General features: G+C 35.2%; 1 protein-coding gene across 2 annotated transcripts in view; it reads right to left on the bottom strand.

Annotated features, from left to right (window-relative positions):
* Positions 1 to 15,257, bottom strand: part of DNAH14 (dynein axonemal heavy chain 14) — a 604,313-nt gene that overhangs the window by 565,780 nt on the left and 23,276 nt on the right. Inside the window, exons 4-7 of one of the 2 annotated variants that reach the window (XM_033199195.1) lie at positions 11,730 to 11,879; positions 6,352 to 6,482; positions 3,395 to 3,547; positions 2,114 to 2,229 (exon numbers count right to left, since the gene is read on the bottom strand). In XM_033199195.1, the coding sequence (XP_033055086.1) occupies positions 2,114 to 2,229; positions 3,395 to 3,547; positions 6,352 to 6,482; positions 11,730 to 11,879 (550 nt within the window). Of the gene's footprint in view, positions 1 to 1,523; positions 2,230 to 3,394; positions 3,548 to 6,351; positions 6,483 to 11,729; positions 11,880 to 15,257 lie in introns of those variants that run through there. The other variant, XM_033199196.1, reaches the window with a different exon arrangement.

Genomic DNA, 15,257 nt, shown 5'->3' with positions numbered 1-15,257 from the left:
GATGACGTTGGCTAATTTTGAATCAAAGAAGGCTGAAAGGGGCCTGGAGCCATCCAAGCAGTTCAAAGAGAATCCCATGATATCCTTCAAACAGGCTCACTTGAGGCCTTGAAAATCAGGACTGCCTCAATCAAAATCTAGTACCTTGACCTTAAATCCAGTTCCAAAGAAGCACTCCACATAAGTTACTATTTCACTTTAATCCAAATCCATAGAGTCATAGTATCTCAGAACCCTAGAAGATCCCTGAAAATCCTTAAGAATCAGAGGGGAACCCAACGGTGTAAGGCGTATCTGCATCAGGTCACAAAAACTAATATACCAGAAAAGTGTCATGAGGTAAAACAATGATGCTGATAGTCTAATCACCCCTGTACTGGCATCACCAGCTTAAGTTGTTAACATTTCATCTTTATCTCATTTTTCTATTTGAAATATTACCTTTTACAATATCGTGATCTAAGAAAAACTACGAAAATATTAAAAATAAAATTTAAAATTAAGTAAGTATATTAAGTATATATAAAATTAAGTACAAACTAAGTAAATATAAAATTTATTTTTTTCTTAACATGAATAAAGAAAATGAATCATTTTGACTATAGACTTTGATACCAAATGTCATGTAAAAAGATGATTCTTGTCCCAGTTGCAGTTGAACTTAAAAAGTTTAATAAATAATAACTATTTAGAGCAGAGCAGACCCTGAGGATGTATCAGAAGGCAAGGATAACAGTGGAAAGTCTGACACTGACAGAGTTTCAAATAAAAAGATACAGAAAATATCACTTTGGATAATATCTTAAATTGATAACCCAGAATCAAAAACCTATCTAGCCCCAATTCTAGCTCCTAAATTACCGGGATGCAATTATCACCTATCTTTGACAAGAAACTCAGAACTGTTACTCAGTCACCTACACTACATGTGACAGGTCCCAGAAAATAACAGAACCAGCTTCATTTCCTACCAACTTCATTCCAGGAACACCACTTCTACTGTCAAATCCATAGTAAACTAGTTCCTGCTTCACAACTTTGAAACTTGCATCTTCTGGAGCTCCCACACAGCTGCCTAGTTTTCATCATTTAGGTCTCTGCTTCAATGCCACATCTCTGACCATCCTATCTAAAGAACCAATGCACACACACACGTCTCTAATTCTCTGTTTTATTATATTTCTAGGCCTCGTCACGATCTGAAATTATTTATTTACCTATTATTATCTATCTCCTTCCATTAGAATATAAGTTCTATAGGAACAGAAACCTTGTATATTTTTTCACAGTTCTGTCTCCAGTTCTTGAACATGTGAAACAAAATAGGTACACAATAACATTTATTTAATAATTAATTTCTCTGTCACAAAATCCTTCTTCTCTTACAAAAAAAAAAAAAGTTTCTCAGGTCCTTAGTTATTCAATCTATTTACATATTAAATAAACAATTTAAAATATTATTTATCTGTTTTCCTAGTCCCCAGCAGACAAGAACATATCACAAGAAAAAGCAGACATTAGAGAAGATTACAGTATACATCTACCAGACAAAATATGTTAATGATTATTTATGTTACCGATAAAACTTCTTGTCAACAGTAGACTATTAGTATTAATAGCAAAGTTTGGGTAGAGTCAAAAGTTATACTCAAATTTTGAACTGTGTAGGGGGTCAGGGCCCCTAACCCTTGCATTGTGGTAGAGTCAACTGTAGGGTGTATTTAAGTTTGCTTGACTATAAGATATTTTTACAATATTTATCCAAAAAGACTAAAATTAAGACTTTTAATACTGAAAAGAGTAAACTTCCTTCACCTAAAAAATTTTTATGGAACATCCCATCTCTCTGTAACTTACGGCATTTCCTCATAAGTTACAGGTAACAAATGCTTTATTAATTCTGAAAGGAAAAATGCTTCTTAAATGCCAAAATTATTGGCATTTCTTCACAAGTTACAGAGGAAATGGGGTGTTCCATAAAAATTTTTTAGATAAAGGAATTAGTACTATTTTCTACTGGTATTACTGTAGTAGAACCCACATGTCACTCAGGCAACTGCTCCTTCAACAGGATCAAACTACAAAGAACTGGTTTCATTTTTTTTCACCTCACCGGAAATCAGAAAATATCCTGAATTGACGTAATAAATAGTAATGTTTTCTTTCTGATAGCCATTCCAAAGTAGGTATGAGTTCTACTTCCTTTATACTACCAACGATATTAGTAACCTACAAAATAAAACACAAAAGCATTATTTTATTTATTTTAAAAATATGTACCATTTTCAAGAAATTAAGAAAGCCTGTATTTGGCTGATAACTTCTTGCCTTTATAACTAAGTTTTTTCCATGTATGACTCCTCAGCTATTTTATCTATACCCAAATTTGATTTCCCTCAACACAGTGCTTCTACACTTGCTATTTTCTAACACTATTTCTTGTGCTCCAACAGAGAGAAACTTCCTCCTCACCCTGAGATACTTTTCACAAATAGCTGTTCAAATTTGAGTCTCATAATTTTTACATTTTCTATAAAAGTAGTATTTATGAACTTAATTTTAGCTACAGAGATGCGGTAGTCCAAAGTGGCTTATAATCTCACTACCCACATACCCTATATTGACATTCAAAAACTACATGCCCTTCATCAAGGAGTTCTCTCTCTTCCCATGAGTGCCCCTCCCCTATCTGAATGTCACCATTTAAAAAGAAATTTTATTCCAGAAATAAAATTATGCATATTTTTATCAGCACATATGTATCTATGTGTATATTCATATATATATACAGAAGTTTTTCCTCCATTCTCACTTGATACTATTAGATGTATTTCTGTATCTGTACATACAGATCTACCTCATACAAAGATGTGGACTTGCCCATGCATAAAGTTCATTTTAGTTGGGAGGCTGGGAGGGCAGAAAAAGGCAGATATTAAACAAATCATTAAAACAAGCAATTGTATATTTTCAACTTGTGATAAATATCAAAATGCTATATAAGAGTGTAAAAGGGGGATTTCTACATCTGGCAATAAAGTTTCTGACAAATGTGCCAATAAAGAATATTCTTTTCTTTATTATTATAGTTCCCATTATGTTAGCAAATGCTTGTTTTGTAGTTCTTCCTTTAAAAATTTACTCCAAGTATTAACAAAGTATTTGATAGATGAAAAAATTTACTAAAGTTGAATCTCCAAACCTAAATCTCTACACAAAAGGAAAAACTTCACTATTAAATAACATTCTCCCAAGGAGATTCTTATATACAAACTGCTCCACAAATGACCAAGTATCTCTGAAACAGAAAGATAAATGTATGCAATTAAATTCTACATTGGATAATATTTTTGTATTGTAATTCTGAAAGCTTAAAACATCCATTAAACATTACCTTTGAGATAAATGAAGCAGTAATAACCCAAAATTCTTTGCAATGTTTAGCAGTATGAGCCGATACTACCTGAAGATCATAAGGATTGTAAAGGGCTTTAGGACTTTTCCGAGGAAGGCAATATACAAATTCTCCATCATCTTCCAAAGGTTTCTGAGATTTAAAAAAAGAAAAATAAACAAATTTAATTAATGTGACTAAATTAACAAAATTAATACAATGGCTGAACTGATTATCCACTAAATTGAAATAATTTAAACACAGATTAAAAATAAGAATACTATATTTGGAGAAAGCTAACATCAAATTGTGTCTAAACAATGTTCAACAAGATCAATCTTATGAAAGATTTAACGTATTTAATTTTCATCCTTAAAAAAGGATCCTTAATTCAGAAAAAAATATCTATATGCTTAATAATACATGCTTACTAATCCAAAGAACTCAACGACATACCTTTTACATATATGCCATCTTCCAGTATTTGTCTGCCAACACCAGAAATCTTTTGGGCACACTAAATTTGTCATTTATTTTGATAATGATTGTGGTTTGGTATAAGATAAAAATAGCTATTATTTGTTAAGTAATAAATAATGAGTAATAACTCTTTCATATACATTATCTTTACAACCATAAGAGTTTAATCTATTAACTTTCACCTCTCAAATTTAAAGAAACTAAGGCTTGATATTTTTAATCTCACTAAACAATTGCAGAAATTAATACTTTGAGGGAACTGAGTGAGGTGGCTCACGTCTGTAATCTCAGCTACTCAGGAGGCTGAGGTGAGATCACTTGAGCCCAAGAGTTTGAAGCTGCAGGGAGCTTTACTGACACCATTGTGGCTTCAGCCTAGGTGACAGAGAAAGACCCTGTTTTTCAAATTTAAAAAAATGAATATTTTGATAAGTTAGATAATTTGAGAAAAGTCACAAATTCAGGAAATGGTGAACTAGGGATGTGAATCCAAGTCTGACTCTAAACCCATATTCTAAGCTATTGAAATAAATTATAATGCCTCTCCCATACTTGGCATTGAAAAATCAGCCATTCCACATTAAGGAAAATGTTAAGTAAAATGTATTTATTTTAGCTTTAAAATAAAAGTTTCCTGAAACTTTTACCTTTTATTGAAAAAAAATTCTAAAATCATAAGAAAACTTTAGTCTTTTCTGGATAATTAAATTTTACCATAAAAAAGCATTTCGTAAAGAAGCTATTTAATTGCGTAACTAAACGGTTTCCAATCATTGTAGTTTTAAATTCTGGATCCAGTTTTATACTTTTTAAAATTCTGTCTTCCTTGAAGATTACTTGTTTCTTCTCAATTATTTTAGCTGTTTCACTTTCTTACTTCAGCTTCTAATATAATCAATATTAAACCCTCAAAAACAAGTTTAAAAATTGCAAATAACAGGAAATAAATGAGCTCTAAATGATGATTTGCATAATGTATGACCTTTTTAATTATTATTTGGCTATTTGAGTCATTTATGTTCTAAATTAGGTTTCAAAACATTACTAAGAAACAAGATAGATACAAATCTTCCAAATGGATCATATATATAAAAAATCAAATCATAAAAGCATAAAAATATGTTCCAATTGAATTATTTTTTCAACTAAAAACAAGTGTTTAATCATATTCTCAATCCTTTCTTCACACACAAATGAAATTCACTTTATTTGAGAGTCCAAGGAACCCATGTACAGCTATGGTTTTGTTTTGTTTTTAAACTACTGTGCCCACTACCTGCCAGGCACCACGGCATATATTTAATTTTCACAGTCCTCCATGGTAACTATTATTATCTCCATTTCAAGGTCAAAAAACTAAAGCTCAAGAGGTTAGGAACTTGATAACATGGTGAGTGTATAGGTTCAAAACTAGGTAAATCTGATTCAATTATACATGTACTTTCCTTCACATTGTTGCCTCTGAAAAGTGATCAAAAGATGATTTATCTTCATGGCAACAGTGTAGAGCAGGGCAAAGGGCCTGTTTTTGTAAATAAAGTTTTATTGGAACACAGTCACATCCATTTATGTATGTATTATCTATCAATGCTTTGGTACTACAGTGACAGAGTTGAGTAGTTGCAAAATCTAAAGTATTTATTACCTGGTCCTCTTCAGAAAAGAATCTGCTGATCCTTGGCTGGGAGCAGTGGTTCTTAATTGTGCATTAGAATCGTGGAGAACTGAATAAAATACAGATTGCAAGGCTCTGCCTCCAAAGGTTTCTGATTCAGTGGGTCTAGGGTGCAGATAAGAATATGTATGTCTAGTAAGTTCTAAGGTGATTCTAGTGTTGCTTGCCTGGGGACCACATTTTGAGAGTTCCCTTTCTAACAGTAGGGAGAGATGATCCTGTTCAATCTTAGAGCACCTGTAATAAATGAGGTCTCAGGATACAAACCTTAGTTCTTACCACAGCTTCTACCCTCTGGTCATGTGACCTTGGACAAGCTAAAATGTCTCTGAAGACAGAGGCTAATGAGTAAGAAAAAAATGAATAGCATAAGGAAACACAGACCAGATGAGATAGAAAATCAGGTACCAGGGAGTTAAGAGTGTGAGAAGAATAGAATGTTACATTACCTAACAATTTCTTCTTAAATCACAGAAAAAGTGATATCCAGAAACCAAACAGTAGATTCAAGTTTCAGGCAGAAGATACACCTTTCCTGGGGACTCACTCAGAGAAAGTGATGAGAGGGGACAAACACAAACATTTTGATGTGTTATAGACTTAAAGTTTATATGCTTGATCTATTCTCCATTTCTTAAATAAGTAAAACGAAATGATGTCAAACACTTTTGCATTTACCACGAAATAATTGTAACTTGATATTAATGTAATGTTTGACTTTGACATAATATCTGAAATGAAATAAAAATATAATTTCAACATTGATTTTTAAAAATCAAAATTAAATAAAATAGAACAATACCTTTAAAGTAATCTTCTGAACTGCAATTTTGGAACTTCCATATTTCAAACTGTGCTGCGGTAATACAGTTTGCCAACCAAGCTTTTCTCGTAGCCTAATAATATTTCTTATCACATCATCATCTTTTGGTTCTGGTATAGAACAATTTAAAAATCCAATATAAGTGCAAATGTGGGCATCACTTAAGGATAATGCAAAATATTCCAAATATTTCTATATAGAGAAAAAAATTTAACTGGTAACTTAAAGTATGCATAATGATTATATTATTAGAGGAGAAAATATAGCTTAAAATTCAGTTTTAACAGAAGTTGGAAAGAGGGAATAATATTTATCAATTTAAGAAAGACGTCACGAAAGACCTAATTCATAATTACACAGGTAGTAATAAGAGAAGAGACTAGGAACAGGAACTGGTTATAAGGCTTTTCTTAATAAATGCCTAAGCTGGGGGAGGGGAGGTTGGATCAGAAAAGCAGGGATGACAGCGTGGGATGGAAATATTTTTCCTAAGAATACTCATTCCACAGACACCTTTCAGATCATCTCTCGCTTAATCTCTTAGCCGACAACTGACAATCCTCTCCTTCTTGAAAGAGTCTCTTTTCTTGGCTTTTATTCACCATGCTATACAGGTTGTCCTATTGGCCCTTAAACTTATTTTCTTTTTTTTTTTTTTTATTATACTTTAAGTTCTAGGGTACATGTGCATAATGTGCAGGTTTGTTACATATGTATACTTGTGCCATGTTGGTGTGCTGCACCCACCAACTCGTCAGCACCCCTCAATTCATCATTTATATCAGGTATAACTCCCAATGCAATCCCTCCCCCCTCCCCCCTCCCCATGATAGGCCCCAGTGTGTGATGTTCCCCTTCCCGAGTCCAAGTGATCTCATTGTTCAGTTCCCACCTATGAGTGAGAACATGCGGTGTTTGGTTTTCTCTTCTTGTGATAGTTTGCTAAGAATGATGGTTTCCAGCTGCATCCATGTCCCTACAAAGGACGCAAACTCATCCTTTTTTATGGCTGCATAATATTCCATGGTGTATATGTGCCACATTTTCTTAATCCAGTCTGTCACAGATGGACATTTGGGTTGATTCCAAGTCTTTGCTATTGTGAATAGTGCCGCAATAAACATACGTGTGTATGTGTCTTTATAGCAGCATGATTTATAATCCTTTGGGTATATACCCAGTAGTGGGATGGCTGGGTCATATGGTACATCTAGTTCTAGATCCTTGAGGAATTGCCATACTGTTTTCCATAATGGTTGAACTAGTTTACAATCCCACCAACAGTGTAAAAGTGTTCCTGTTTCTCCACATCCTCTCCAGCACCTGTTGTTGCCTGACTTTTTAATGATTGCCATTCTAACTGGTGTGAGATGGTATCTCATTGTGGTTTTGATTTGCATTTCTCTGTTTTCTTGATAGAACAAATCTTGGAAAGAGAAGCATACAGAAAGCCATGCTAAGAAGTTATATTTCGGCTGGGCGCGGTAGCTCAAGCCTGTAATCCCAGCACTTTGGGAGGCCGAGATGGGCAGATCACGAGGTCAGGAGATCGAGACCATCCTGGCTAATACAGTGAAACCCCGTCTCTACTAAAATATACAAAAAACGAGCCGGGCGAGGTGGCGGGTGCCTGTAGTCCCAGCTACTCGGGAGGCTGAGGCAGAATGGCGTAAACCCAGGAGGCAGAGCTTGCAGTGAGCTGAGATCTGGCCACTGCACTCCAGCCTGGGCGACAGAGCGAGACTCTGTCTCAAAAAAAAAAAAAAAGAAGTTATATTTCTGGCCCTCTAGAAATTACAAACAGCATTGGACTAAAACAACTTCTTTTCTAAGGATTAAATGAGACTTGAGCTCTTGTATAAGACAGTATTACAACTAGGATGAGGCACTTGCATGACTCTAAGAGTAAGTCCCTCTTTACATTTTGTGCCCTAGGTGAGGTATTGAAAATTAGTATTAAGGATATGGTACAGCTGTGTATGTCTGACAAGAGGATAAGTAACATTATAGACCCAGATATAAAAATCTATACCTTCTAGAAATCAAAATAGTGTGGTATTGACATAGAAAAGCAAAGAAGTAGAACAAATTAGTTTCAAAATATAACTATGTATACAAGCCAATCTAATAAGTGAAAAAGATAATTCAAATCAACAGAAGAACAATTAACTATTCAATAAATCATAATGCAAAAGTGGTTAGCCATTTGAAATAAATATGCAGTTACATGCAAGCATAAATTATAGATGGATTAGAGCTGTAAATGTGGAAAAACAAATTATAGAAATACTAGAAGAAAATATGGCAGAATATGTTTATAAAACTGGGGTAGTCAAGGCTTCTTGAAAAAGAATCAAAGCATGTTAAAAGGAAAACAATGATAAATTTGACTTGCTCAATCTTAGCAACTTATATACAAGAAAAACCACCATACACAAAGTTAAAATATAATTAACACATTTTAAAAAGATGTTTATAACCTATATAACAGGCTAGAGATTACTATACCAAATATCTCAAGAATTCTTAACTATCAAAAAATAAACATTTTGATAAAAAGATGAACAAAAAATTTACAGGAAAAGATAAACAGCCCATAAACATATGGAAAAGTATTCAACCTCATTAGTAATCAGGGAATTGCAAATAAAATAAAAATGAAAACACATATCTCACTCAGACTGGCAAAAAATTTAAAATTGGAAAATATCAACTATTGGCAAGGGTATTCCCCTTGTGTAATATCGTGAAAGTATCATAAATTAGCATTTCCATTTTTGAGTGTGATTTGGCAGATTCAATAGATCTGACAAAGACTGTTCAAAAATGGAGACAATTTCAGCAAATAAAGAACCCTTTTTCAGAATAAATGGTAAAATATAAGGAAGGCATAACTTTCCAAAAGCTGGAAAGAAAACATCTTTCTAAAAAAGAGTTAGGTTAGTTCATGACGGAATCAAGAATGCTTACTAAAAAGAAACAAGGTCAGGAGTCTGGCAAATTCTGGCTGGCTCCTCTGCTCAGGGTCTCACAGGGCTGAAACCAAAGTGTCAGCTGACCATGCCCTTATCTGGAGGCTGGGCTAGTGAAAGACTTGCCTCTAAGCTCCTCAGGTTTGAGGTGGAATTCGTTTCCTTATGGCTGTATTACTGAGGTCCCCATTTTCTTGGTAGTTGGCTGGGTATAGTTCTCAGCGAACTTTAGGGTTCTTGCCATGTGGCTCTCTCTACAACACAGCAGTTTGCTCCTTCAAAGGCAATGGCAGGGCCTCTGCTACTACTTCTGGTCTCTTAAGGGTTTATCTGATTAGGTCAGGCTTGCCTCTAATAGTCTCCCTTGATAAATTTGAAGTCAACCGATTAAGAGTCTTAAATACATCTGAAAATCCCTTTGCCATATAAAGTAACATAAAAGCATGGGAGTGACAGTCTATCATATTCACAGGTTCTGTTTCCACTTAGGGGTAGGCAATTATACAAAGCATGTACACCAGAGGGTAGGAATACTGGAGGGCATCTTACAATTCTGTCTACAACTCCCTTTTTTAAAAAAATGACTAAATGTTGTTAAATCCTGGTAATGAGTACATGAATACTAAATTATTTTCTCTATATTGTATATTTGAAACTTTTAATAATTGTTTTAAAATCTAAACAAAATGCTACTTAGGTCTTTACCAGTTTACGTATTCATGAATTTATAGAAGCTAAATGAGGGAAGCAAATTAAAGAAATGCAATCAACAAAGAATTAGAATTTTATTTATCTGGCAACCATTAAACCTAAATTACTGGCCTTTCTTACACTAGATACCGATTTCAAAACACTAAAGGACAATGCAACTAAATACTAAGAATTCTTAATGTACAGCAACATTTGTTGCAATAAAGCCACTGTATCAGTTTCCTGGATGCATGATACGGTGTGGCTCTGTGTCCTCATCCAAATCTCTCACCTTGAACTGTAATCCCCATAATCCCCATGTGTCAAGGGTGGGACCAGGTGGAGTAAGTGGATCATGGGGTTGGTTTCCCGCATGTTATTCTCATGATAATGAGTAAGTTTCATGAGATCTGATTGTTTTATAAGCATCTGGCATTTCCCCTGTTTGCACTCACTCCATCCTGCCACACTGTGAAAAAGGTGCCTGCTTCTCCTTTGCCTTCCACTATGATTGAAAGTTTTCTGAGGCCTCCCCAGGAATGCAGAACTGTGAGTGAATTAAACCCCTTCCCTTTATAAAATACCCTGTCTCAGGTATTTCTGCACAGCAGTGTGAGAATGGCCTAAAACAATGCATAACAAATTACTGCAAATTTAGTGGCTTCAAACAACATGTATTTACTATCTCACAGTTTCTGTGGGTCAGGAGTCTAGATACAGCTTAACTGGATCCTCTGCTTAAAGTCTCAAAGGCTGTAATCAAGGTGTTGGTTGGGAATGGATTCTCATTTGGAGGCTCTATTGGGAAAAGATCTGCTTCCAAGCTCCCTGAGGTTGTAAGAACTCATTTCCTTGTGATTTGAGTCATAGCAGCTTGCTTCTTCAAAGCCAGCAAAGGGGAGAGACTTTAGAACAAGTCCACCAGCAAGGTGGAGTCTTGGATAATGCAATATAATCACAGCAGTGACAGCGCATCACCTATTAGTTAGAAGCAGTCACAGGTCCTTTCCACATTCAAGGGGAGAGAATTATACGAGGGTATGAACACCACCACGTCTGTGCAAGTTTTGTGCTATATGAGGTACTTATAATTTTGAGGATATTCATTTAAAGAAAGGGTGAAGCCTGTGTGAGTCAGGGGCCCTGAAGCTTAGGCTTCAATAGCTTTATGATAAATCCACCTCTGTATCATGGTGTTTCAATTAAAATTAGAAGTTTTCTTTCTCTTATAAAATTTAAAATATTAATACTAAGAAGAATTTCAGGCATAGAGAAAACACAAACTAGAAGATGTTAGTGGAAGAAAATCTATTTAAATAAACTACTTATTTGGAGATTTAAACTCTTTATCAGACAAAGGTATAAAATTGTTAAATAAAATGAAATCATCGTTTTACTACAGTTGTATGTAAAAAACTATACAGTTTATATTGTAGTTCTAAAATCATAGCCTTCAGAGATTGTTCTTAATTAAGAACAGTTGTTAAACAGTCTCTGTCAATTATTCAATGTAATATTTTAGATTTTCAAAAAGAACTTAAAAAGCATTTTAATAATCCTTTAAGCAACCAAACACATAAAATTCAGTAATACTGTTTTTTCTAAAGTCAGTGTCCAATACAAGCAAACAAACCACAGAATAATTTGAAAAAGTATAGTGATTTCTAAGCAATCTGGTTCAATGATACCACATACCTGTTCTATCATATGACACAGGACTGGCTTTCCCAACTTTTGGACAAGCATGAGTTTGGTCCTTTTTTCTCCATGACTTCCCTTTTTCCCTAAGGGAAGCTGGTTCTGGAGAAACCATATGTTGTTGAGTTACATTTTCTTTAAGGTAATCTGAAAATAAAACCATTATTAACTGAATAACTAGTGTGAGATATAAATAATACCATAGTAATTCCACATACCCAGCAACACAGTTAATGATTATATAAGGCAGTATAGCATAGTAGTTAAGGGCACAGGCTGCCTGGGTTCCAAGCTCATATACAAGCTTTAACACTCATAGTCATGTGATTTACTTTGTAAGTTACCTATCTGCCTTGCTTTCCTCACCTTTGAAATGAGAATTGTCATAGTAAGAACCTCATAGGTTGTTACAAGAATTAAATTAGTTAATACATTTAAAGCACACAGTAAGTGCTTACTAAGGTAAACGTTAGTTAACTTTATTATTAGGTTGATACAAAAGTAATTGTGGTTTTTGAATATTATACTAAATCTTTAAAGTGTGAATCCTCACATGAAATAAATACAGAAATGACCCTTTTTATTAACTGTAATTTGATAACTGAGCAGAGAAAATATTTAGATATAAATACAGAAAAGTAACAAAAGGTCTATTTCTTATTTTGTCTATGGCTTACCTAATTGGTAGAGTTAACACATAGAAGAATGGGGAAAATAGTAAAAACAGAGCTTTGAAGACAGAAATACATTTTCTTGTTCTCATTCATTTAACAAATACTTCCGTAGTGCAAGGCACTGTGCTACAATTTAGTAAGGCAAAAGACAGGATAATTACAAACAAAACAAAGGGGTACAAATGAAATAAGCAGTAAGTTTTATTTCAACCAACAGTCCTAATTCAGGAGAGAGAGAGATAATTTCCCACTTGTATAATCGGAGGAAACCACAGACCTCTCCTGTTCCAAAGATCAAATGTTGAATGATGGTAAGGCTTTCAATTGTGGGGTAGTGAGGAGGAGGGTAGCTGGGGATGAGAGAAAGATAAGAAAACAAGAGGATTGTTCAGGAGATCACAATGAAAAAAAAATGTGGCATTAGTGGAAAGATTGGTGAGGTAGTTGTGAAAACTTTCTTCTATCTTTAAACTCTATTCCTCTCTACCTTAGTTGAAATCTAGTTATTCCCTATGGCACTACTGACATGCAACTCTCTAGTTAGTGGCTGTATATTCCCACACTCCATTTACCTCAAGATTGGAAAGTGAGCTTGTTTTAACACTCCTCACTCTCCATTCACCACTTCCAAATCATTACAACTTGCCCTCTTCCTGTAATAAATAACATAAAAATCTATTCCTTTGAAGCTCATGCTTTTTGATTACACTATATTCTTCCGCTCTTCTTTGATAAGTACCAATTGCCTGGTCACTCAATCTGGAACTTTGGCTAAAGGGAAAGCCAACTTTCTCCATACTAAATCTGCCATCACGTGGATGACTTCAGTGTTCATGAATTAAGACCTGTCTAAAGCTGTGCTCTCCTCCCCTCTTTTCTGGATGTCCTCCCATCACTAACTCTACATCAACCAACCACATTCACAATTACGTAACAGTGCTTGTCATCACTTGCCCTCCATCCTCTCAGCTTGTTTAATTCTCCCAACATGACCATTCTTTAAGCTCATCAGGAACTCCAGTCCGTTGCCCCATTGCTTTCTTACAATCCATCATCCCTCTATTTTATTTCATCTTTCTCTTTATCCAGCTTAGATTATGTCTTTCCGCAGCACTCTTGCCGATATCCTAAACTCCCTCTTTCTGTTGGCCTCACCTGTATGGCAAAACACTGCCCCTGGATAAAACCAATTCTATGTGTTCTTTTGCATACATTTGCACATTCCAGTGCTATTAGAACGAGGCCCTATGTGGATTGGTAACCCCCAAAATTCATTTTAATTAACCACAAATGGACCCTGAATGCAAACCAAAAATCCTATTGTCTAACTTGCTCTTCTTCCTTTTCAATGACTATTTCAGATTTTCTCCATGCTCCTCAAATCTCCAAACCTTTACCTTTCAGTCTTTCTCTTCCAGAGGATCTCAATGCCTACTTCCCAGGGAACAAAAAAGCATCAGTGGGAATTCTTTCAACTTGCCATTTTCAAGCAAACGAAGCAACCCACTTGTGCACCCATCTTTCCCTCCTGTCCTCCTGACTTACTAAAAAGGTATCTGGTTTTCCTCTCATCCAAGACTAGTCCTTTCCACATTTTGTTTAGATCCTGTCTCTTCATGCCTACACTATTAACTACTCCTTTTTTCTTTTGCATATCCAAGCAGCTCCTATCTCAAATAAAATCACAGCTCCCTCTGGTTATCAGTCTATATTCTGCCTTTCTTCACAGCTAAACTTCTCTGAAGAGTTGCATATAGTCAGTAACTCTATTTCCTCATTTACTATCCATTTCTTAATCCAATCTGGTCTGGCTTTGGAACGTCACAAAAACAGCACTCGAGTCCCATATTCTTGAGGTCAATAAATTCAATGGACATTTTCTAGTCCTCATTTTACTTACCAGTGTTGATACTTTAGACCACTTCTTCTCCTTTTGGATACAATTGTTTCCTTTGAGTCCTGTGACACTTCCCACTCTCTCTTTCTTGTCATCCTATTCAGCTTAACTCTGACCAATCCCATGTTCTTTGCCACTGTCCTTTTCCTGGCTCGTAATTGCTACATTTCCTTGGCCCTGTTTTAGTCTCACTTTATACATTCTCCCTGGTCAATCTCATCAATGGCTATGGCTTAAACATCCACACACATGATTACTCCCAAATATATCACCTCACCCCTAACTTCTCTGAGTTCCTGACACATATATTCAACTGCCTCCTAGACATCACTGGCATGTGTCAAAGGTACTCCAAATTCAACATGTCCAAAATTGAACTCATGATCCTTCCTCTAAACTCCTGACCTTTTTTTAAGGACTTCCAGTCTTAGTGAATGGGGCCACTATTGGTTATTTTAAGCAAGCCCAAGGTGTAGGTATCATCTTCGACACCTCCTTCTCTCTCACCAACCCATCACCATAAGTGATAATTGTACCTTCAGAATATCTACAGCCTCCTAAATGGTCCCGCTGTATCAATTCTTGTTCTCTTTCAATCTGTTCTTCAATAGAGTGATCTTCGCAAAACAGAAATCCTCATATTAACTCCTTGCTTAAAACCTTTCCATGGCTCTTATCTTCAAAGCATAATGACAAAATTCCTTAATGTGGCCAAATTCTTGCTTTACCCAACACCTGTATCCCTATCTAGCCTTATATTTCTTTTCTCTTTCCTAAGAAAAATAGCAAAAGGCTCAGAGTACTCCTTCTACTTTTCACTCTGTTGGAGGGAAAGCTTTGACAAGCCTGCAAACACAGCTATCTGTAAGGTCTAGGCACTCCACAGATTAAAACATTCTGGCTCAATGAAGGCCAGAATTCTGGAAGCTCAGGCCCCTTCCAGAAATCAAATAT

Source organism: Trachypithecus francoisi, unplaced genomic scaffold, assembly GCF_009764315.1.
Source record: "Trachypithecus francoisi isolate TF-2019V2 unplaced genomic scaffold, Tfra_2.0 Lachesis_group5, whole genome shotgun sequence".
NCBI classification, from domain to species: Eukaryota; Metazoa; Chordata; class Mammalia; order Primates; family Cercopithecidae; genus Trachypithecus; species Trachypithecus francoisi.
The sequence above is the reverse complement of the archived record's forward strand: the minus strand, read 5'-3'. Positions and strand labels throughout refer to the sequence as shown.